Source organism: Sminthopsis crassicaudata, chromosome 2 (assembly GCF_048593235.1).
Source record: "Sminthopsis crassicaudata isolate SCR6 chromosome 2, ASM4859323v1, whole genome shotgun sequence".
NCBI lineage: Eukaryota > Metazoa > Chordata > Mammalia > Dasyuromorphia > Dasyuridae > Sminthopsis > Sminthopsis crassicaudata.
In genome coordinates, this window is record NC_133618.1 from 657722796 (window position 1) to 657747365 (window position 24570).

General features: G+C 49.2%; 1 protein-coding gene across 1 annotated transcript in view; it reads left to right on the forward strand.

The window, feature by feature from the left end:
- The window catches only part of SPOCK2 (SPARC (osteonectin), cwcv and kazal like domains proteoglycan 2), a 36930-nt gene extending 26603 nt beyond the window's left edge, over positions 1-10327 (forward strand). Inside the window, exons 6-10 of the mRNA XM_074296872.1 lie at positions 1035-1154; positions 2386-2604; positions 3211-3273; positions 6079-6216; positions 6374-10327. Of these exons, the coding sequence (XP_074152973.1) occupies positions 1035-1154; positions 2386-2604; positions 3211-3273; positions 6079-6216; positions 6374-6519 (686 nt within the window). The 3' untranslated portion in view covers positions 6520-10327. The remainder of the gene's footprint in view (positions 1-1034; positions 1155-2385; positions 2605-3210; positions 3274-6078; positions 6217-6373) is intronic.
- The last annotated feature ends 14243 nt before the right edge of the window (positions 10328-24570 follow it).

A 24570-nucleotide genomic window follows, 5' to 3' on the forward strand; every position in this document is an offset into this window, starting at 1 on the left:
CCCGGGCTCTGCATAGCGGTGGGGCCCAGGCTCTCCAGAGGATTTTCCCTTAGCTCAGAGACAGTGCACACTGTCCCCCGAGAGAGAAGACAGTTTCTGCTTCCATAGGACTCAGGCTCACTCTGGAGAGAGGGGCAGAACCTGCTTTCACCAGTCCTGAAGTGGAGGCTATGAGCCTTCTTTGGGGTGGGAAGGATCCAGGATAGACAAAAAAAAAAAAAAAATGGAAGGGGGTGAGGAATTGAAGGAAGCAGGAGGGCAGATGAGCAGTGACACTGGGAGAAGGAAGGTGAGGACAGAGCTATAACCAGCCCCAGGGAACAGGGGCCTTGTCTCAGGGTGCTGACCTGAGGGTGGGGCTTAGAAGCAGCCCAACAAGGTCACCTGGAACCCCCAAGCCCTTTGCTGTGGCCTGCCTTTCTGATACTGCCTGCCGTGTCCCTTATGGATCCGATGGTCTCGGCTTCCTCTCTCTGAGAGCTTGGATCCTGCCAGATCCCCAGGACCGCTCCAGCCTAGGAGTTTCCTGGGGCCTCTGTCTTTCTACTTCCTCTCTGACTGACTCTCCCTCCACCCTGCTGAGATTTTCTGGGCTCTGGGGGAGGGCCTCGGCAAGCTTTAGGAGCCCCAGGTTTAGGCGGACGGGAATGAACATAGAATGAGAACTCAGGCCCTCAGCTTTTACTTTCTAGGTATCTGGAAAGGAGACGCTGAGGAGCACAACTGTAGGGGGCTGGAAGGCTAAAATTCTGAACTATTGTTATCATTATTATTTTTAATACCAGGAAGGAGGGTACAGGACTGGTGATGGATGATGTTGTTGGGAAGAGGCAGCGTGGGGGCCAGGAAAGTGGGCAGGGAGAGACCTGGCTTTCCCATTTCCCAGCTGCTCCCTGGGGATGCTCCCCTTGACCGTCATTGCTCTTCCTACCCCCTTTGACCATGGAGGCAGAAAGCCTTTGCTGGCAGAGTGTCCATTGGTGCTCCCTTCCCATCTCCCCCACCCCGCTCCTCACATGCTGTGTTGGCTGCAGAAACCTGTACGGGGCAGGATCTGGCGGATCTGGGGGACCGGCTGCGGGACTGGTTCCAGCTCCTTCATGAGAACTCCAAACAGAATGGTACCGCCGGTGCCGGAGCCAACCCTGTGGGAGGTACGGACCGGACCGGGATGGGATGGGATTTCGATGGGTACGGGATGGGAATGAGACTGGATGGAACAGGATGGGAACAGAAGAGGGACAGGATGGGGATGGGGATGGATGGAAGGAGACCTGGGGAGCATCCTGTAGGGCCTCGGTGATGAGGCTTCACCTCCCTTTTCCCCTGCTTCCCTGGGCTCCCATTTCAAGTCCCCAGAGAAAAACACCAATCCGGTAATAAAAGGAGGGAGGTTTCAGCTGGGCTGGAGAGAGACAGCTCAACTTCTAGGGAGAATTATACAATGAAATGGTGACCAAGGATATAACATTTTCTTCAACATTTGCTGAATTTAGTCAGAATAACCTGGGCTCAGATTCTGCCTCAGATACTTACCAGTTGTACCACCCTGGAAAAGTCACTTACCTCTCTCTCAGTTTGTTTATCTGTGAAATGGGTATTATATCAGCATCTACTTCCCTGAGTTGGTTGTTAAGAGCAAATGTATTTCTAAAGCACCTTGCAACAGTTCCTGGCACAGTGTAAGTAGTGCAGTAGATAGAGCAGTGGGCTAGGGAATCAAGAAGGCTCATCCTTGTGAGTTCAAATCTGCCCTCAAGACACATCCTAGCTGTGTGATCCTGGGCAAGTCACTTAACCCTGTGTGCCTCAGTTTCCTCATCTGTAAAATGAGCTGGAAAAGGAAATGAAAAATGATTCCATTATCTTTGCCAAGAAAACCCCAAATGGGGTCATGAAGAGTAAGAAATGACTTAACGATGACAATATGTAAATAGGCTATGTTAACCTCTGACCCTTAATTTACTTATCTGTAAAATAGGGACAAATATAGCAGCATTTACTTCTCAGGGTTGTTGTGAAATCAAAAGACTTAATAGATATAAAAACCTGCAAAAATTTGCAAACCTGGAACAGAAGCAAATGTTTGGATTTCTTGAAAAACAAGAGGGGCCCATGGCTTTTGTACAGGTAGGAGGAGTGCTTTCTCGAGGTGGGTAGATGGATGAGCTTTTTGGCTCATCTAGGATTTCCAGACTGTGTTTAAGCTGTGCCCATCACAGGCAAACGGGAGAGGGTAGGAGCATTTGATAAACTTGGGGGACTTCAGGGAGGACGTGGAGAGCGTGTGGAGGGGTATGAGTGGAGATAGGGTCGGCAGGGGGCTGCGGGGGCCAACCACAATGCACCCTGAACCCTAAATGCACGCATCCCTTTTCTCCCCAGTCCTGGATAAGAGCCTGGGGGCCAGCTGTAAGGATTCCATTGGTTGGATGTTCTCCAAGCTGGACACAAGCAACGATCTCTTCCTGGACCAGTCTGAGCTAGCGGCCATCAACCTGGACAAGTACGAGATCTGCATCCGTCCCTTCTTCAACTCCTGTGACACCTACAAAGACGGCCGCGTCTCCACTGCCGAGTGGTGTTTCTGCTTCTGGAGGGAGAGTGCGTAGGCCCTTTGCCTTTGGTGCCTGCCCTTGGGAAGCCCTAGCCTCGAGGGTGGGAGTGAGGAAAGGGGCCGCCAGCAGTCAAGGGATCGTGGAAACCGTGGGGGCCGCTCCGCTTGCCCCTTAGCCAGCCCACCCGGCAGATGCTGCAGAGACAAAGCATTCGCCAGCCTGCTCTCTCTCCCTTTCAGACTTTCATGAGGGCCAGATGAAGGGAATCAGTGTCTTTCCTAATGATCTGGCACGTGTAGCAGATGGAGCACCGGGCTTGAGTTCAGATTTAACCTCCGACTCTTACTAGCTTGTGACTGTGGGCAGGTGTGCCTCAGTCTCCTCAGTGAGGATACTCACAGCGCCCACCATTACCTGGTCCTGTTGTGAGGCTCAAGTGAGAGAACTGATTAAAGCGCTTCTCTCAAGGACTGGCTCCATGAAAGCAGAGTCTGTGTTATTGTTATTATTTATTAGCTTCATGGGTGACACCATCCCACTTTTTATAGGGCTGTTCTCCTCCCTTCCCCATACCTTACGGTGTCTAGCACATAGTAAGTGCTTTAAATATGGCCGTTGATCAGTCAGTTGATATGTTCTATGTCATCTTCAGAACCCCCCTGCCTGGCTGAACTGGAGAGGATCCAGATCCAGGAGGCAGCTAAGAAGAAGCCTGGTGAGTACCCAGCAGGAAGGAGGAGTCCTCAGAAGGAAACGGAACGGCAGGTGGGCAAGAGCCCTGGTCACGCAGGCGGGGCTGGAGGAAGTCCTGTGGGAAGGGAGGCAGCCCCAGCCGGTTAATGAGAACTAGGTACATGCTGGGTATTTAACTCGGGCTGGGATTCTCTGGGAATAATGAGAGAATGTATAAAGTGTGGCCAGTGTCTGCCTTCTATGAGTGTCTCATCTAATTGAGATGCCTGATAGGGGGAATGCTGCAAAGTGCGGTAGGGGAAAGCGAGATGGCTCAGTGGAGAGAGACCTGAGTTTAACCCGTGCCTCAGACACTTACCAGCTGGGTGACCTGGGAAGTCACTTTGTCTCAGTTTCCTTCTCTGTCAAATGGGCTGGAGAAGGAAATGCCAGCCACTCCACTATTGTAGCCAAGAAAACCCCAAATAGGTCAGAGAGTCAATCATGACTGAAACAGGAGATCACTGTGGAATGGAGGGACAGAGTTGATTTGATGGAAGTCGAACTCGGCTCTGAAGGATGAGCAGAGAGAAAGGGAAGGGAATAAGCATTTCTTAATTTCTTAACTGTGCTACGCACTTTGCAAATATTATTTGGTTTGATCCTTATAGCAATTCTATGAGGCATCATAATCCCATTTTACAGATGGGGAAGCTAAGGCAGAGTTAAGACTTGCCTAGAGTTACACAGCTGGAAAGTGAGGCAAGAACTCGGTCTTCTTGCCTCCGGGCCCAGCTCCTTTGCTGGAAGGAAAGGATGGGAACATGGGAGAGCATGTTCTAGGGTGCTCCGTGGCATAGGGAGAAGTGGGTCAGAAGGAGCAGGGGATGGTCAGATGACTGACCTGATTGAGAGGTTCACAGTTGTTGGAAATGAGGTTGGATTGGTTAGATAAGAAACAGGCCGCATACAGGCTGCTGGTGGTGCAGTGGGCCTGGACGCCCTTCTAATGCGGCCTGAGCTGTGACTGAATGAGTCCCTTCACTTCCGCCTCAGTTTCCTCCCCTGTGAAATGGGCAAATCCAGGATGTGATCATGTTTTTGTAGTCCTTTGGGGCGGGTAGAGCGCCCCTCTGCACAACTGGATGAGGTAGGAGGTGGCAAAAAGATCGCTGGTTTAGGAATAGCAAAGAAACTGGAGCAGAATGTCAGCAGGGAGGGGTCCAGCTGTGAAATATTGGCTTAGGGGTCAACCAAGATTCATATTCTGCTTTTGGGTTAACAGGGAGCCCGTTACAGCCTCACATTGACCAGTTCTATAAAACTGAGCAAGTCATTTTATCTCCTTCAGATTTAGCTTTCTCCTCAGAAAAATGAGCATAATAACAATGGAAAGGATTACTAATAACCAATAATTTGGGGAGTGGATTTCGCCCCTTCTTCTGAAGTTCAGTTTTTTGAAGGACACTGAAGGACTCACCCTGGGACCCCCACTGCCTCCTGCCCAGGCTGGGGCGGGCCCCAAAGCTGAGGTGGTCTGGGTATAGAGACCTGCCCAAGGGACGTGGTGTCCCCCTCAGCCTTCATCTTGATGGCTATAGCCTGCCTCCCACTGCGCTAACCAGAGAGCATGGCCATTCCTCTAACTAAAGAGCAAATAATCTCTGGGCTGCTGCCGTGATTATCTGTGTCTAAGAGGCCAAATGACCGTCCTTTTTATTAATAACCTGCTGGCCTTACTAATTACAATGATAAAATCACCCAGAAACTGCCTCTTGGAGCTTTCTGTCTCCATGCCTACCAGGAGATGGCAGAACGTCTCTGATGCGCTCGGCCGGCCTGAAGCTCCATGTAAAGGAGAACTTTGTACGCGGTGTCAGGGTCACCCCAAGAAAGGGAGACTCACAAGTGCAGTCGTAGCCTCAGAATGAGAAGCGGCATCCACACGGGGGCTTCGGACCCTCTCACGCGGCCCTTCTCAGAACGAGGCTTAAATGCGTACATCAGACACAGGATGGCTGCCAAAACACCTGCTTAAAAAGAAGCTCCCCGGTCCAGGCGGGGAAGCATCTTGACTAACACAACCCGGGCATTCTACTGAAGAGAAAGAGTGCAGCTCCTAGGTCTCCATTAACGAAGGGCCCAAGCTCTGGACTCCTGGCTGGGGACCTTGGGGGAGATCCGTCTCCTTACTGGAGTCTTCTAAGGCTAAGGGAACATAGGCTGTGTGGATGGGCGGAGCTGGGCCTGGGAGAAACCCCGGGGGCTCCAGGCTGGGATGGTGGAGAAGGCCGAGTAGCATTTGCATAGGGAAGGGAAGGGAATAAGCATTTCTTAGTTCCTTAACTGTGCGAGGCACTTTATTATTTCATTGACCCTTATAGCAATTCCGTGAGGTGTCCCGATCCCATTTTACAGTTGGGGAAGCTGAGGCAGGCAGAGGATGATGCAGACAGACCCGGGTTCTGGGAGAAGCCCGAGGCTCCCGATTCTCCCGGGGTGGGATAAGAGCTTTATTAGACCGCTGGCAGGTCTTTCACAAGCCCCGCCCCTTCCTGCGCTCGGACGCCCCGGCTCCCCTGCCGCTCCGCGGGCTGCCCCCCAGTTCTGGAACGCCCCCGCGGTGTTTCCCGGCCCGGGCTCGGCCTCTGCTTCCGCACGAAGCCTTCCCTTCCGCCAGGGAGTGACCTCCCCGCAGGCCGAGGTGTAACTGTGTTCCTCCCGGGCTTGGTGGGGCGCGGTCCGCTCCCCAGGAGGGAGCTCCCCGGTGTGCCCGGCACGCAGCGGGCCCTCCTGCCGGGCCTCCTTGCGGCCCTGCCCCGCCGACGCCTGTGTCCCTGCTTCCCAGGCATCTTCATCCCCAGCTGTGACGAGGACGGCTACTACAGGAAGATGCAGTGTGACCCGAGCAGCGGCGACTGCTGGTGTGTGGACCAGGTGGGGCAGGAGCTGACGGGGACCCGGATGCACGGGAGCCCGGACTGCGGTAAGCGGGGAGGGGGCGGGGCCCTGGGGGGGTCTGCCTGCCCGGCCCCTGGGCCTGCCTGGCCGAGGCTGAGGCTCCTCCAGGCGGCGCTAGGCTTTCCGGAGGAGGAGGCTCACGGCCTCCCTTTTGAGGCTGCGCCCTCTGCTGCCCCCCACAGATGACATCGTGGGGTTCTCCGGGGACTTTGGCAGCGGCGTCGGCTGGGAGGACGAGGAGGAGAAGGAGACGGAGGAGGCCGGCGAGGAGGCCGAGGAGGAGGAGGGCGAGGCGGGCGAGGCAGATGATGGCGGCTACATCTGGTAGAGGCCCAGCGAGGGAGGCCGCGGAGGGGGATGCTGAGGGACCGACAGCTGGGAGGGAGCAGGAGCCGGGCGGAGCAGGGCAGCCCCAGGACTGGTCGGGAAAACGCAGTCGAGCACAGCTTGACTCCGGGGGCGAATGAGTGCGTGTGAGCGAGTGGGACGTGCGTGGAGTGGGTGCCGGCGTGTGTGAGAGAGTGAGCGTGAGCGTGCGCGTGCCTGCGGCTGTGGGCGGGGTCACCGGGCGACGCCCCTCCGGGCCACAGCCGCCCATTGCCTCCAGCCCTCACCCAGTCTTCTTTTTTTAAACTAGACCTTAACCACAGATGAGGCCGGATGCCCTTTCTCCCTCCGGCCTCCTCCCCAAAGCCCCAAGTACGGCCCTGCCACTGCCCTCCTCCGTGTCCCTGAGCCCTCTGCAGACAGGGGGCGCCATTTGTACCAGACCCCCTCCTTCCCTTCCTGGGCTGCCCCGAGGCCCGGCTTACCCCCGGGAGGAAGGCCCACAGACCACCGCGGCAGAGCGGGGCCTCAAGTTGTGCGCCAGGCTGGCTCCCGAGCTCCCCATCTCTAGCCTCAGACAGGAGAGCGCCATCGGGGCTGTCCTTTCCATGGCTGGGTTCTTGCAAAGCCAGAGTCTCTTCCGGCCCAGGCGGTGGGGGGGAGGGGACAGAAGCTCCCGCAGTCAGGGGAAGGTTAGGGTCAGTGGTGCCGAGAAGGCCTCGCCAGCGGCTCCCACACTGAGCTGGCTCAGACCCCTCGGGTGGGACCCGGTGCCTCAGACCGGGAGACCGACAGAGTGGAAGGACCATGGTCTGGGGCGGGAGTGGGGACAGTGCTGGCTTGTAGGGCCTTCTTGGGCTGGAGCACGGCCCACCAGGACTGCTTTCCTCGGGAGCTCGGAGGCCGGCCATTCCATCCCCCCCTCCCCCCTGTCCCTGCCCCCACAAGGTGGCACTGGGCGTGTCGGAGCTTGTTGGGGAGAGAAGTGAACTCCCCGGAGCGGTCTGTAGTGACTCCCTGGCCCTCTATCAGAATTTCCCCCTCCGTTCCCGGACCCTCGGAAACAGGCGCTCCCACGGAGATGGCGGCTGACGGGAGGGGGAGGGGGGACATCTGCTTCCTTGCCCTTTCTGGGCCTTCCCCCTCCCTCCCCAAACCATCTCTTCAGCAGCCGATGTCAGGCACCCTCTCGGGCTCTGGGCGCGAGGTTTTCAAAGAGGACCAGCCAGGACTGGGACGAGCACCTGGAGTCCAGATGTAGTCTGGGAAAGCAGAGTGGTTTTAGGGGGGGGATGCCATCGGCACCGGCAGGGACTGGGAGGGGCAGGAGCCGGTACTGGAGCTGAGAGGGAGCCAAGGCCTCCGAGGTGGAGGATGGGGAAGCGCTGGGGGAGGGGGGCAGCCTGAGGGGACAGCGCCATGATGGGCCGGCTCCCGCTCTCTGCACTGGGGCCTTCTCCGCCAGGAGCCCCGCAGGGCCAGGGTTCTTCCCACTTACTGCTTCTGGTACTTGGGCGTTGGGATAGGGAGCAGCGGCCCTGGCGGAGTGGAGGGCAGAGGGAGGGGGCGAGGAAGGAGCCGCTGGGGAAAGGCGGGCTTGGCGGGCTCCTCTGAGGGCAGCTTACAGGCCAGGCGCCTTGGCTCCTTTTCTTCTTCAGTTTTTCTCCCCTATAATTGGAGGAATTTTCCTAGTATATGAGAAAGGCCCCCTGTCCTCACCCTCCTGGCCCCAGCGCTCATAGACGTAGTGCACGCGGGACTGTGGGTGTGTGTTTAAGGGCACGTGTGTGAGTGTGTGTGTGTGTGAATGTGAGTGTGTATGTGAATGTGTAGTGTGAGTGTGTGTGTGTTTGTGTATGTATGTGAATGTGTGTATTGAGTGTGTATGTGAATGTGTGAATGTGTGTTGAGTGTATGTGTGTTGTGTGTGTATGTGAGTGAGAGTGTGTATGTGTTGTGTGTGTGTGTGTGTGTGTGTATGTGAGTGTGAGATGGGCCCGGAGGCCGTGGCCAGAGCAAGGCCTGTGAAGCCGGCTCTCTGGGCTGCCTGCCTTCGACTTTCCCTATAAATCCCATCGCTTGGCTGAGCTCAGCCTTGAAAGGCCCTCCCCGACATCCCCCCTCCCCCTCTCCCCCTGCCCAGGGACTCCCTCCTCCTGGGAGGAGTCAAGCTCCGAACGCCATCACCCCACTAAGTGCTCACAGTGCACCGCACCATAGAAAGGTCTCTCTGTAGCTCGGCTCTGATAATAAACGTGTCTTGCCTTCCGAATCCTCCTCTTCCCTCCTGGCTGTCTCTTTCCCAAGCCCCCGCCCCCCCCTCCCATCCACTCCCTCCCTGAGTCCAGGGAAAGCTTGTTTGCGGTCCCCTGCCAGCCCCACATTTCCCGAGGCCCCACTCACGTGTCCCCGAGTTACCCGAGACCCTCGAGTGTCTTTAGGGTCGCAGTAACTCCCTCCCCCCTGATCCGAACCCTGCTCTCGGGACTGCTTTCCGCCTCGCTTCTAGTTCCGTGGCTAGGGAGGGGTGAGAGGGCAGGAGGGCCTGTGTCCCCTTTTCTCGCTGTGTCCCTCCTCCCTCCCCAGGAGGCTTGTGCTCTCTGTCTGCTTGTCCCGGGTCTCTCTCTGGTTGTGCACGTTTAGATAACCTTGTAAATATGTTTTAGAAAGCAAAAGGCGCCATATTGGATGCTGGGCGTGCCCTTCTCCCCGGTCCTGCCGCTCCCCCCATGGCATTCTGGGCTGAGCTTCTCCAGGGTGGGCATTTCTCCTGGCCTGGGCGGGGTCCCAGGGGCCGCTCCGGACGGCCTCGGGCTTTTACTTCCCAGAGGAAGCCCTTCCTTCTCCCTGAGCCGGAGCGGTAGGAGCTGAGGTCACCTGAGAGTGTGGGCTTTGATCCGGTCCCACCGAGCCCTCTTCTCCCCCTGACTGTTCCCATGGAGAGAGGCGGCTGCCAGGCCTCTGAGCAAGGGGAGCCCCCTCAGGGAGAGACCCCCCCAGGCGGCCGCCACAGGGGCAGGACTGTGAAAGTCAGCCATCTGTCTCTGTAGCAGGTGATCCCAAGGAGCTAGGATAAGGCCTGGCGGACATGAGAGGAGGTGAACAATGCCCGGGAACAACTTTGTCCCTCCCCCTTCCCAGGACAGGGACGGCTCCCGGCTCCCCGGTTTGGTCCGGGCTCAAGAGTCTTGGAAAGGGAGGAGCCTGGCCCTTTGGGGCCCACATGTGGGGACTTTTAATTAGGTTTCCGTCAGAGATCCACCCCGCCTCTTTCCCTGGCCCTGAACCTTGATGAGAAGGGCCTCGCTTGGGGGGACTGGGGAAGGCCTGGGTCCCCACCAGGGTAGCATGGAGGAGGGCTGGCTGTGCAAAACCGGACTTCCAAGAGGAGGGGGCTGCCTTTAGCCTGAAACATATTCCAACAGTCTCATGTGCAATACCTGACCTTAGAGTTAAGAATTGTGTTCAAGTGCTTGGATCTCAGTCTGTATATTTAAGTGCTAACACTGTATATCTCAGTAATTTTAGATGTTTTTACAAAAATCACAAAAAAGAAAAACCAAGTGTTAGAATGTGTGTGTGCATCGAACGGGCACTGAAGCATCCAGCGGATCAGCTTTACAGAGCCCCCCTTTCCCCTCCCTTTCCCAGACCCCTTCCTCGTGTGCCCCCCACCCCCTCGGGAACACAGCCTTGTGTCTTTATTTGCCTAATACTTAAGAAGCTAAGGAAACAAATACATACACATACATATAAGTAAATAAGATGTTATTTTTAAGAAAATGAAAATAAAAACTTTATAAATGCTATCTCTTGCTTTTATTTTATTCTTATTCTCCCCTCCCCCAATCAAATTTCCAAAACACTAGCATTTTGCAGAAAAACAACTCGCATTTACCTCGTGCTTTAAGACTTACCAAGCACTTCCCTCACAACAAAGTCATCGCCAGGAAGGGTAGGAGTGTCACCCTCCTGTAAGTGACGAGATCAGGACTCGGGAAGGGCGATTGGCCCGATCACGACGTGAACCTAAATGTGAACACAGATTTGTGCTCTTTATATCCAGAACTTCGTTTAAATTTAAATTTTGTTTAGAAGAATTTAAACGTATAATTTTGTTTTGGTGATTTCCCGTCTAAGAAGGAAGGAAAGGATGGAACCAAAGAGAAGGGAGTCCTTGGGCAGGAGAACAGGACTAGGACTTCTTTCTGGCCACTTACCTCCGGCTCCCCAGATGGCTCGCCTTAGTGGCTTAGACGATAGTATTTCCCCAGTATTCTAAAACCTTCCCTGGGAGAACCAGCAGATTTCTTTTTTTTAATTTTAATTTCATTCATTTATTTTTATATTATTTGTTCGTTCATTCATTCATTCATATTATTTGTTTGTTTATTCATTCATTCATTCATTTGTTTGTTTTTTGGACCAGCAGATTTCCAGGCTGAGGAGCCACTGATGTTTCCTTGCTATTCTCCTTTCTAGGGGCCACATTTCTGTGTCAGGTTACAATGAATCTGGAGATGCTCCCTTTGAGAGTGTAGAAAGAAGGATTCAAAGGAGAAACAGCCAGTGAGAGAGGTTGCTTTGGGCAATGATTGATTTTGGGCAATGAGGATGATTGAGGGATGTGGCAGAGTTAGTGATGATAGAGAAAGATGGACCCGAACAACTAGATTGCTGGAGAGGAAGCTGAGCTGGGCCAAAGATGGAGGCCGAGGGGAGTGCACTGATCCGTAGATCAATCAATGCTCGTATTTATTGAATTGCCCAGGATGCATGAGGTCTGTGGGGGATACAGAGATGAATAGGAATCAATCCCACTCCTCATGGAGGCTGAAATATAGCTGGGGGATGATGCACAAATAGGATGGCATTTGTCCAGTCTCATATAAATGGTACCCAGGAGGTCGGGAGGGGGAGAGGTCACCTTCTTGAGGGGGCCTCGAAGATGGGGAGGAATTAGCAAGGAGAGCAGAGGACACCTCAAGGTGGAACAAATAAGGCAGAGAGATGGAAGTGAACAGTGTAGACAGGGCGGTGGTGAGGATGATTCTGTCACCCCCAACTGGGAGACGAATGCTGCTGTGAGAGAGGAGGAAAGGAAAGATGAGCCGCTGGCTAGTAGCTAGGACAGCTCTCAAGGAACCCCCTCCCTGCCCTCCCCAGCTGGCTCAGGGGAAGGGGAAAGCTCAGGGCCGCTTAGATATACTAGTGGTGACTGTGCTTATACAAGGGGTCTCCTAGTTGGGGCTGACGGAAGCTGGTTCTGATGAAGGGAACTACTTGGTAAATACCTGACGGATGAGGTTTCTCAGGGTCCCCAGGATCTTAGGAGTCCCATTCCACCACAAGCGTGTATTGGACCGGAGCAGGCTTCCACATACAGCCAGCGGGGGACTCTGAAGAACGAGAATAAAAAGTATCACAGAAAACGAGTGGCAGGGGAGAGGAGGGGCTGCTCCATGGTGAGAGAAGGCAGGTGGGGAGCTGAGATTTTTGTGGCTGCCCTTGAAATGTCAGGAGAGAGCTAAAAGGCCTTCAGCACGTCCGGTGGCCTCCCACTTGTGAATGCTTAGAAAAATATCACGGTCAGGGGTGATGGTTGCCACCTGCGTTATTGGTAACAACATCTCAGTTGAGGTAACCACAGATCCATTTGACTATTGATGCCCAAGAGTGTTGACTTTGATTCTGGGAGACGTGACTTGGTGATGGGCTGGTTGGCAGGTGGCTGATGAACAGGCTCGGTCAGAATGTGGATCAGCAGCTGGAATCAGGCTCGGTGTCAGCTGGTTCCTACAGCGTTATCTAGACCGGGGCTTCTTAAACTTTTTCCACTCACAATCTCTTTTCACCTAAATTTTTTTTATAGGTATATAAAATACATTTATAAATCAAACTTTTACTGATAATAAATCATAAGTTCATGACCCTCACATTCAGTTAGGAGACCCCCTATGGGGTCAGGAACCACAGTTTAAGAAGCCGGGGTCTAAATCAATCTCTCTTCTACTACAGGAATCCCAAGAAGTCACATAGACTAGTTGGCAGTCGTGGTCCAGTTTTTTTCTTGCGAACAAAGGTTCTTATGATTATAAAGGGAAAACAATTTCATTGAAAGGCAGTTATCAAAATAGCAAAACAACAAAACTCAGGTTCACAGACTTCAATTTAAGAACTCTTGGACTAATTTCCTCCAACTCTAATGGTCTAGGGCTTTACAGTCAAAGTCACTTTACCTCTTTATTAGGTTACATTAAAATCCTTTTCAGCCTAAATGGTGTGGGAGTTGCTTCCATCAATTCAGATCACAGCTCCTCTATGACTTAATAGGTAAGCTCCAGAGAGTTATTTTATGCACAGAGAGAGAAGTTCAAGATTTGGCCAGTATCACTCAGAAGCAGGATTTGAACCTTGTTCTTCTTGATTGTAAGCCCCCCACTCTCTCCATTTTGTCCCCACTGTGCATAAAAGGAGTCTAATTATGTAATAAATATCAACTATTTTGTTAATATCTGTTAGTTAATATTATATTATTAATAACATCCAGTCCTAGGAGGAAAGCTGGGAAGGAATGGGGACAGAATAAGTAGGGGCACCAGAATGTGACTTCTGGAAATGAGGATTCCCTCCAGGCTGGGGCAGGAAACAATTTGTGCAGAGGCTCAGGACCCATTATCTTTAGCTTGAAATTTTGCCTTGGTCCCATGTCCTGGTGGGCTGCCCACCCCCCATGTTCCAGTACTCCTGTTAGTGATTCCTTTTGTAGTGAAGATTTGGAGGCTGTGGGAAATCAAGGGTGGAGGAATCTGTAGCTGAGGAGAGGAAGGATCCTGAGTGCACTCTCTCAGCCCATCCCCACTCCTGTTGTGTCTGGCAGCTGCCCAGGCTCCATTTCTCACATAGCTGGGGAGAGAGGGGGCAGCCGCCTAGAGGCTGGCAGCTCCCAGATGCCCAGCATGGAGTACATCTGCTCAGAAATGAGTGGGAAATGAGCCCAGAGAAGGAGATCTCAGCGTGTAATAAGATCTCTGGGTCCAAAACTTAGCTTTTCTGTCCTTGTGTGTAAGCTCTGTCCAACCCCTAGCCCTGCCAGAGGTGCCGGGCCCTGCCCAGCCACCCACACTCTCACCCAGACAGCTTTGAGCTCTCCTCCACTCCCATGAGCCTTGCCTTGGCTCCAAGCTTCTTTCTGCTCGCCTCTGTCACCATGCTCTGTCTCCTGGTGGGGGTGACCTTGCTGAGGGCCCTGGCAGCTGCCCTGTTATGGAGCTGACCAATGATTTGTCAGCTCCTTTGGTACTTGGAGTCTTAGAATCAAACCCATACCGTTTAATTCTATTCAACAAATAGGTGCCTACTGTGGGAGGGACACAGTGTCAAGTATTAGGGATATAAAGACAAAATAATCTCTGGCCCAAAGAAGCTTACATCCTACTGAAGGGTGAAAGCATTAATAGATGAATACATGGTGAGTATTTGAGGGGTGGGAAGGCACCCGGAACTCATGGGTGAGACCACAAAAGGGTTGAGAGAAGCATAAGTTTCGGTGGAAATAGGACGGAAGGATTGTGCACTTTCTGTTGTAACTGGATCTTGATGTTGCTGTAAAGGACTATGGCAGAGGAAACATTGCTATCCCAAGGGACTGTAGGTAAAGTTGTCTTTCCCATGGGAAACCTTGTCTCCAGGCAGAGCAATGATCAACAATGTCCAATATGCTAGAATCAATTTTCCTTTCAATAGGTTTCTTGTTCTTGAAATGTTCCCTCTGTATACACCCGTTTTCTATTCTACCCCATTTGTCTTTCAGCCGGCCTCACTTGAACATCGTCTGCTCAATTCATTTGTGAGATTAAATTGTACTTCCTTTTCTTAGCTTAGAAATGATCTTAAATGGGCTTATATCCCAAAGAGATCTTAAAGGAGGAAAGGGACCTACATATGAAGAATGTTTGTGGCAGCCCCCTTTGTAGTGTCCAGAAACTGGAAAGTGGGTGGCTGTCTATCAGCTGGAGAATGGCTGAATAAGTTATGGTATATGAATGTTATGGAATATTATTCTGTAAGAAATGACCAACAGGATGAATACAGAGAGGCCTGGAGAGACCTACATGAACTGATGCTAAGTGAAACGAGCAGAACCAGGAGATCATTGTGCATACCCACAAGATTATATAATGATCAATTCTGATGGACGTGGCTCTTTGTGACAATGAGATGATTCAGGCCAGTTCCAATGATCTTGTGATGAAGAGAGCCATCCACACCCAGAGAGAGGCCTGGGGGAACTGAGTGTACATCACAACACAGTATTTTCAGCTTTTTTATTGTTGTTTGCTTGTGTTTTGTTTTCTTTCTCATTTTGTTCTTTTTAATCTGATTTTTCTTGTTCAGCAAGATATACACATATATATATATATAATATATAGAATTTAACATATATTTTTAATATATTTAACATATATTGGATTACTTGCCATCTAGGGGAAGAGGGTAGAGGGAAGGAGGGAAAATTTGGAACACAAGATTTTGTAAGGACCAATGTTGAAAAATTATCCTCATGCATATGTTTTTGTTTTTGTTTTGTTTTGTTTTGTTTTTTGCTGAGGCAATTGGGATTGAATGCCCCAGGGTCACACCGCTAGGAAGTATTAAGTGTCTGAGGCCAGATTGGAACTCAGGTCCTCCTGACTTCAAGGTTAGTGTTCTATCCACTGTGCCATTTAGCTGTCCCCATGCATGTGTTTTGAAAATTAAAAGCTTTAATAAAAAAAAAAAAATGACCTTAAAAATGGTGGCAGTTAGCGCCTCTGGGGTGTGGCTCTTCCTTTGTCACTGAAAGAAAGAAATGTCTTGGATAATTAAGAAAGTGAATCCATTTTCCAACAACTCTAGAAGCAGAGGAGTGCATCCCAAGCATGGAGAATGAGGTTTTACAAAGACAGGACTAGAGATGGCATTCTGAGTTTGGAGTTAGACGAATGTGGCTGTGACATAGAGGCTCCAAGGAGAGAATTGTGAAATTCTGCCAGAAAAGGCATGCTGTACCCAGACAGAAGAAGAATTTCAGCCCCAAGCTGGGACACTTTAATGGTATCTCAGAGGCATTAGGGATTGGCTTGAGCAGGAGTAACCTGGTCAGCTTTGTGAGGATGCTTTTAAAAGGGGAAAAACTGGGGAAAAGAGATTAATTAGGAAGGCTCTTCCAGGAGTCCAGGAAAGAACAGAGACAAAGGGGCTGCCATGAGAAATATTGTAGAGATGGAATTGCAAGACTTAGCTGTTGGTCAAAGAAGATGATAGTAAAGAAGGGGAAACTTAGGTGACTGAAGAATCGTGGTGGGGAAATGTAGAAGGAAGAGATTAGGAGTTTAAAGCTCCCATACAGTGCAGGATTTTCTCAGCATCCCTGGGAGATGGGGAAGAAGAGCCTCCTGGGAGCTATTCCATACATGTGGGCTATAACTCTAATGAGTGATGAGGAGAGGCAACATGGATATAAGAAGACTCTTGTATTTCAGTACTATAAAGACTTAAGGCTGCCTCCCTCTATTTGTGCAGATCACAGCCGACCTTTGTAGATGTCTTGTAATCTAAAATATTCATTTCCTAGAGACCAAACTTCTGTGATGGAGATCCCCAAGCTGGGCCAGGCTCGTAGACACACAGTCCGTTTCTGGACCTGCTCGCTAAGCCTTTCCAACCTGCTGGGGCAACTCGAGGTTGTGTTTCTCAGGTTTAAAATTCAAGAACCCAGAGCTGTCTCTGTGCTTCAGTGAGACACTAGTGGAGGATCGTGGTTAAGTAGTATCAATAATGTAAATGTACATATCTGTATGCTAGGGCATTTGATAGGACTGGAAAGGTTACATTGTTATTCAGTTGAGTCTGACTTTGTGACCCCATTTAGGATTTTCTTGGCAAGGAAAACCTCAGCTCATTTTACAGGCAAGGAAACTGAGACAAAAAGGGTAAAGTGACTTGCCCAGGATCACTCAGCTGGGAAGTGTCTGAGGCCAGATTTGAAGTCCCAAGGATGAGTCTTTTTGACTTCAGGACTGATGCTAGCTGCCCACTGGCAGGTTTGTGATGTGTTAATTCTGAAGGTAATTCTTCCAGACACATGTCGTAACCCCTCACCAGGAGACGGCCAGCCTACAATGAAATGTGACACGGTCCATGCTATTTTTAAGGTTTACAAAGCCCACCTGGGATTACATTGAATCTCAGAGTTGGAAAAGGTTTCAGAAGTCATACTCCTGATGGTGAGTCTCCTCTACGACAGAACCAATAAATAGCCAACCAGCTTTTCCTTGTCCTCTATTGGAAGGGGAACTCATCTCTGTACATCCATTACTTAGGGAGAGCTCTAATTGTTAAATCAAGTCCAAGTTATGTCCACAATAGCTCCCCTCTCCATGCCCCTGCTCTTCAGTAATCTGCAACTCACTGGAAACTTAGACTAAAATCCTGGATGCCCTGCCTGTGATAGAGCAGCTTTTGCTTTATCTTACGAGAAGGGCCTAAGGCTTCATGACACGGCCCCAGTGTTTCTTTGCCATGTCCCTCCACCAGCATACCTCTGTCCTTCCCCCCAACTTTTCAGCTCCCATTTATGTATTGTCTTCCCCCATTAAAACATAATCTTGAAAGTAAGGATGATTTTGATTGCTGTATCCCCAGCATTTAGTACACTATCTAACAAAGAAGGAAATATTTAATAAATGCCCTCTTTCTCTATTTAGTTCCCTGTTTTTCTGTTTCTGTCTCTATCTGTATATCTATCCTTCAGTCAATCTCTTTCTCTTTCTTTATCTGACTCTATCTCTCATCTATTTACCTACATACCTGTCCATCTACCTGTCTCTCTATTTCTCTATCTATCCATCTATCCACGTGCCTTTCTATCTACTTATCTATTTATTTATCTATCTACCTACCTGTCTGTCTTTCTCCTCCTTCTGTTGTGTTTAGCATAGTGCCTGGCAAAGGTAGGAACTATATAAATGCATATTCCCTTCTGCTTTCTCCCAACTATCTGCCTGTTTCTCGCTCATCTCTTTCTAAATTGGTTTCTTTAGAGTTTCTTCCCACTATATCTAGTTCTACCCTCTGAAGTCAAGAACTAATTTGCCCTCTCTTCTTTATGATTGCCCAGTCACTGGGTCACTGTCATGTGATGTGAACTTCAAGCTCCCACTGTCCTGGTTGCCTCCTTTGGATGCCAGCCATCTTATAAATCCCTCTCCTAAAATGTGCCACCCTCAAGTGAACCTGATACTGTGGAGATCATCTAACCTGGCAGAGTGCAGTGGCAGAGCTCACCCACGCTGAACACTAAGCCTCTCAATGCAGCCCCATCGCATTTGTTTTTCCTGGCTTCCATATTACACTGTTGATTCATTTTGAACTCATAGCTCTGTGATATTAGGGAGAGCAAAAATCATAATATTTATTTTACAGGTGAGCAAACTGAGGTAGAAAGCATGGGATCACGTAGCTAGTAAATGTCAGAGATAACAAAATACCAGCTCAACCATGGCTCCAATTCCATCCCCCAGCCCCACCCCCAAATCTGCCACACATCTTCATAATGGATTTACAGCAAATTGATCCGAAACAAACAAAAAAAAAGCATTATTATAATAATAATACAAGTAGTTTTCTATGGATGAGTCAAATTTTCTTTAAGGAAGTAGAAATTTATTATTAACTTATGTAAATTCAGAGAGTGAGATTGTCATATATGATAAGATTTCTGACTGAATGATAGATAATTATAAGATTGTAGGACTTAGAGTTGCTTGATCCTAAAGATCATTCACACCAATTCTAACTTTTCTTTCCCTTCCTTCTTATATAATAGGAATTTAGGAAATTTGGAATTTTCTTGGCAAAGGTGCCAGTGGTTGACCATTTCCTTATCCGGCCCATTTTACAGATACGGAAACCAAGACAAAAAGGGTTAAATGACAGAGTTAAGTCACGCTAAGTCACTGTTTGAGGCTGGATTTGAACTCAGGAAGATCTTCTGCTTCCAAGCCCAGCGCTCTGTACCCTGTGGTGCTCCCTAGCTGCTCTTGGGGGATGCTTATGCCAAGGCAAATGAGAGAGATGGAGAGCCGTGCTTTAGGAACAGTTGGAGGCACTGAAGAACCTGTTATGTAGAATAATGGTAGCTAGGTGGTGGACAGAGCACTGGACCTAGTCATGAAGATCTGAGTTCAAATTCAGACATTTCCTAGCTGTGTGACTCTGGGCAAGTCATTAAATTTTTATTGACCTCAATTTCCCCAGCTGTAAAGTGGAGTCAGTGGTACCTCCTTCACAGATCTGTTTTGATGCTCAAATGAGATACTTGTAAAATGCTCAGTGCAGTGCCTGGCACATCAAAAGTGCTACGAAAATGCTAACTCTTATTAATAACATACAATAAGATTGGAACCAAGTAGAAAAGGACTTTGAATGCCAAACAAATAAATGAAAAATCCACTGTGCTTATGCCCCTCTTCTTAGAAGTTCCCAGTGCCTTCCCAGATCCTATCTGAGACATCAGAAGTATCTGGAATTTAAGGGCAGATCATTGATGGAGATCTAATATGAGGAATTATTTCTACTTATGGATGGAAAGGATCTTTGCTCCTATTCCATAGATTTGGTTTGAAGGAAGTGGAAATATTTATTCTAGTAAAAAGCAGACTAGGGGAAGGAGGAAAATTGTCTTCAGGTCTCTGAAGACTATGTCAGAGAAGGATTTGGCCTGTTTTCCTTGGCCCCAGTGGGCAGAACTCAGGTAGAAACTGCACAGAGGCTGATCTAGCGCTAGGTGTGATGTCAAGAATAAATTCTCCCTCTCCCCAAGAGTATTTTATTTTTTTCAATTACACGTAAAGATCGTTTTCAACATTCAGTTTTGTAAGATTTAGAGTTCCTAATTTTTCTCCCTCCCTCCCTTTCCCAAGAGAGCAAGCAATCTGGTGTAGGCTACACATGTACAATCATGTTAAACATATTTCCACATTAGTCATGTCGTGAAAGAAGAATCAGAACAAAAGGGGAAAACCACAAGAAAGAAAAAAAAGTGAAAATGGTCTGCTTCAATCTGCATTTAGAGCCCATGGTTCTTTTCTGGATGTGGATGGTATTTTTCCTCAGGACACATTCTTTGGAATTAAGAGGGTTTCAAATGGCAGAGGCTGGTTCCCTCTCACTGGTGGTCCGCAGGCACTTGCTTGCTGGAAATGTTGTAGAAGCCATTCTTTCAAAGGTATTGGGTGGGACTAAAAGACTGCCAACTCAAGTCCCCTCCATCTCCTTGACTGAGCCAGAAATGTCACTTGGTTCTTCTGGCTGGGGACCCAGAGCTCCAGCAGATGGGCATCCCCTGTCCTTCTCTTCGCAGCTGCTCCCCTCATGTGGTTGCCAGGTGATGAAACACCTCCTCCTAGGGACAGGAGCTTTTGTTAGCCTTCTGCTTTCTAGCTCCGAGCTCTCCAGGGACGGACTTGGTTGCCTGGGCCCGAGCCAAGCCCAAAGAGCTCACCTTTTTTTTCATGTCTCTCCTGGGAATGCCCTCTTATTTCTCCCGTTCCTGGTCATTCCTCTGGGATAGCTGCCTGTGCAACCTTGGTAGGGAATTTGTTGGGGGAGTCATTCGGATAGTGTCTGCATTAATAGAAGAGAGACAGAGACTGAGGCTCTTGCTATTCTGCATCGGAGCCAGATCGCGTCCAAGCACGATGGTCAGTTCCAGCCATCAGAGGAGGAGGACGGGGAGCAGGGCCAGGTGACTGAAAACCAAACTGTGGGAGGATCACTTGAAGGATTCGGGGAGGAGGGAAGACTCAGAAGGGGATCTGGCTCCATACTTGATGGACTTTATGTGGAAGAGACATTAATACTGCAGAATCTCAGATAGGGAAGGGACCTCAGAGGGCACAGGCCCAACCCATGCCTGACCAAGAATCCACCTTACAACCCCCCCCCCCCCTCCAAAGGTCCAACCAATCCTCCTTTGGCGGACTGTTCTGCTCCAAATGCTGGCTGTCCCCTCCTCCCATCGCCCCCAATGTCAGGTCCAAAGCTGCCTCCATGTACCTCCATCCATATCACTAGCACTGTCTGGCCCCGGAAGCTGGAGCTAGGAGGAAGCATTTTAAAAAGGAAGCTTCCTCTCCAAATACACAATAACTAGTAACTTTCCCAAAGTGGAATGGGTTGTCTTAGAAGGTAGTGATGTCCCCATCGCTGGAGGTCCTTCAAGTGGAGCTTCATGGTGCCTTTCTGGGGATTTCTGTCTGAATAGGAGTTAAACTAGATGAGCTCTGGGTTCCCTCAAATCCCCTAGAAACTTGTGACTCTAGGCCACAAAAAGGGCTTGATTTGCAGAGGCCAAAGATGACCACCGGGGGGCAGGATTGGCCCATTCACACAGGACACAGCCAGGATGACTGAGGTCAAGCCTCCGTTTGATGTCCTGTCCTGCTTCTCTGACCCCTTCTCCCTTTGCCTCCAACGTTGCCCTCATCAGAGCGGGGAAGAAGGGAGTGGGTGGGTGAGGGCTAAACTCCGTTCCACTCTCGGTGTCACAGACACTGACCCAACTTCCTCTTGTCCTGAAAACCCGGGGGAGCAGGTGGCCCCCCACTTATGTGTGAAGCTGGTTTCATGGAACTCCCCCCTCCTCCCTCCCCATCTCCCAGGGACCAGCACCTGGCATGGCTGTCCCTTCTCAGATGTCCCCTCCCCACTGCCCACATCACATACCCCCCCGGGGCAGGAACAGACTCCCTCCTCCCCACTGTCAGAATCCATCCTTCTCTTCCTTCAGCGCCTCCTCCCGGAAGCCTTGCCTGACCTCCTTGTCTGAAAGGACTTTCCTCCCATAGTCCTGGAGTTCTTGTCGGCTCCATCACTCCCTAGCTGTATTTTTGCTAATCTGGGCATGGGCCGTGTCTTCCCAAGAGAACAGCTTTCCTTGAAGAGAACAATTATGTAACATTAACCTTTTAACACCTAGCTCCAAGCAAGCTGCTATATATATTTTATGTATGTATTTTGTTTAATAAATGCTTGTTGCTTGAAATTAAATTGTGATTCATTTGTGCTAGTTCTTCCTTTCCTGGTAGCTGGTGGTGTAATTGTTAAAGATCTTGCCTTGTTCTGGGCACTAAGAGATTAGGGGAGGGGGAGAAGGATGGCTGTGAAAAAACGAGGATAATTATCAACTCAAGGGCCCGGGGGAAGAGAGCCTGCCCTCTGGACCAGGATAAGAGACATGGAAAAGGGACTGACAGTCACTCTACTGAGGTATCTCCCCTGAGGAATGGTTAGACAGGAAACCAGGCTAGTCTTCACCTCCTGACTCCAGTGCTATTTCCACTAAGTCAGTCTCTTCTACGAATTGTGAAACTTCTGCCATTCTCAAATCATTCCTTGGGATTAAAGAGCTGCCTTTTCTTTAAAAAATGCAATTGTTGGGGCAGCCAGGTGGTGCAGTGGATAGAGCACCAGCCCCGGGTTCAAATCTGGTCTCAGACACTTAACACTTCCTAGCTGTGTGACCCTGGGCAAGTCCTTAACCCCAGCCTCAGCAAGAAAAAAACATGCAATTGTACTAACTGGGGAGTAAAGAGAAAACAAGGAAGGAGGGATGCTTAACGCAAATGAAAAAAATCACTATTTAACTCCAAGCAACAAGCATTGATTGAAAGTAAGAAGAGGAGCAGGGCTGATAAGTCTCTGATTAGGAATTGAGACATTATTCTTTCTAGTGCAATTTCTGGCTGACTGAACTAGGGCTTAAAAAGCCTTGTCCTGTGAGAAAGGCAAGAAACAAACAAATGTTTATTAAGAGCCTATTAATGTGACAGGCATTGAGCTAAGAACTCAGTAGATATTATCTATTTTTATCCTCACAACTTAAGGGCCTGAGGTTGGATTTGAATCCAGGGCTTCCTGAGCCCAGGCCCATTTGAGCCTAGGATATGTAAGTAGCTTTTTCTGTGGCTTATGTACTTTTCCCTTTGAGGCAGCTGGTGATAGCAGTGAAGAGAGTACTGGGCCCAGAGCTAGAAAGATCTGAGTTCAAATCCAATTATAGGCACTTAATCTATAGAAGCAAATTAAAAAAATGGGGGCCTACCTCACAGAGTCATTATGAGGATCTGGTGACATAATAAATAGGGATCAAATGAGAAATATTTGTACAAGAAGTTAGTAGTGTTTGGTACATAGTAGATGCTGATTCCCTTTTCCTCCCTATCCTTGAGCACTTTATGTACGTGACCTCATTGAGCTACACAATAACCTTCTACTCATAATTTTGCCCATTTTAATTAAAATTGAGGATCACAGAGGTTAAGAGAACCACCAGAGGTAGCATTCAAACTCTGGTCTTCCTTCCAAGTCTAGTAGCAGCACACGTGGTCACACTGCTATTTAGCCTGGAGAGGACTTAGGGGACTGTGGGTCCATGGGAGCTGCCTCTTCCAGATATTCTCTTTTAAAATTAATTTTATAATTATAATTTTTTGACAGTATATATGCATGGATAATTATTTTTTACAACATTATCCCTTGTAGTCACTTTTCCCTCCCTCTACTCTTTCCCCTAGATGCAGATATTCTTAATAAAACATGTTTATTCCATGAGTGAAAGGGATTAGACTTATTCTGAGCATCCCCAGAAGCAAACCTAGCACTGGGGGCTAGAAGTTATCAAACGGCAGATTTTAACTCAATATAAGGAAAAACTTTCTAATAATCATGAAATAAATTGCCTTGGGAGATGGTGAGTTTCCCATCACAGGAGGGGCTCAAGAAGAGGCTACACTTTTCATGGATGCCGCAGAAGGAATTCGTCAGATTGTAGGAAGAAGGATCCCAAACCCCTTCCAACACCAAGCTTCCAGGCTGCCATGAAGTACAGATGCTCATGCAGCCACCGGAGGGGGTACCGACCATTTTGCCTTCCTTCTATACTAGGGCTGGCTTGGAAGGTATTTTTTAATTGAAGGGATTCCTACCTCTAGAACTCACTGTGGGAAAGAAGATAAACCTGAACGGTGATTTCTTCACCCCCGAGTGATGTCACGCTGGGAGGGTACTTTGCCCCCCTCCCCATTTTCCCAATGAACTGATATGGTTAGAAATATATGACCCAGCCAACCTCTCAGGGTTTCATTTTCCTCATCATGGTGATATAAATACTTGTTCTGCCTTCAAGGACAGTTCGACAAATATTTGACGTAACCATCATGTGCTAGGAATTAGGGATACAAAATGGTATCTGTCCTCAAGGACCTTGTATTCTAACCACACTATGGCATGGTTAAGGGATAGAATTCTATCCCATTTCATTTCAACTAAGCAGAAATTCTATACCTGGACGCTTTTGTCAAGGCAGACGCACCAGACAAAGCAGAATCCAGTCTCAAACACTTAGAGCTATATAACCCAGCCTCAGTTTCCTCATTTGTAAAATGGGTATAATAGCACCTATGTCTCAGAGTTATTGTGAGGATCAAATGAGAGAACATTTGTCAAGCTTTTGCATACCTTGAGATGCTATATATAAATACTAGTTATTATTATCGTTATCATCAGATGAGAATCTTCAGTTTGAATTCCAGAATCAATTAACTAATCAAGAGGCATGATTTTTACAAACATGTACACAAGTTTATCTATATTCTATGATCCCTATATGAACTAAGGAAGTCTGTTGATTCACTTCCAGGAGTTTTAAAAAGAAGAATTACTTATGTAGTTGTTTATTTGATCAGAGTCTAGCCCAGAGGGGGGAAGATTTTGTTTGGGGAATTTCAGTTCAAGACTTGAAGCTAGGGGGTTTCCCTTTTCAAGTTAGCCAGCCATGGCATCCTGCCTCATGGTATCTTCCTTCTCCTCCTTTTCCCTTCCATCACCTCATGGTGTCTTTCTCCTTGCTATGGCTAACTCTTTTAAGGTGCATCAGTTGGCCCATCAGTCAATGATGTAATCCCTTTCCCTTGCTGACCCCTCTTTGGTTTAATCCCCTACACTCCTC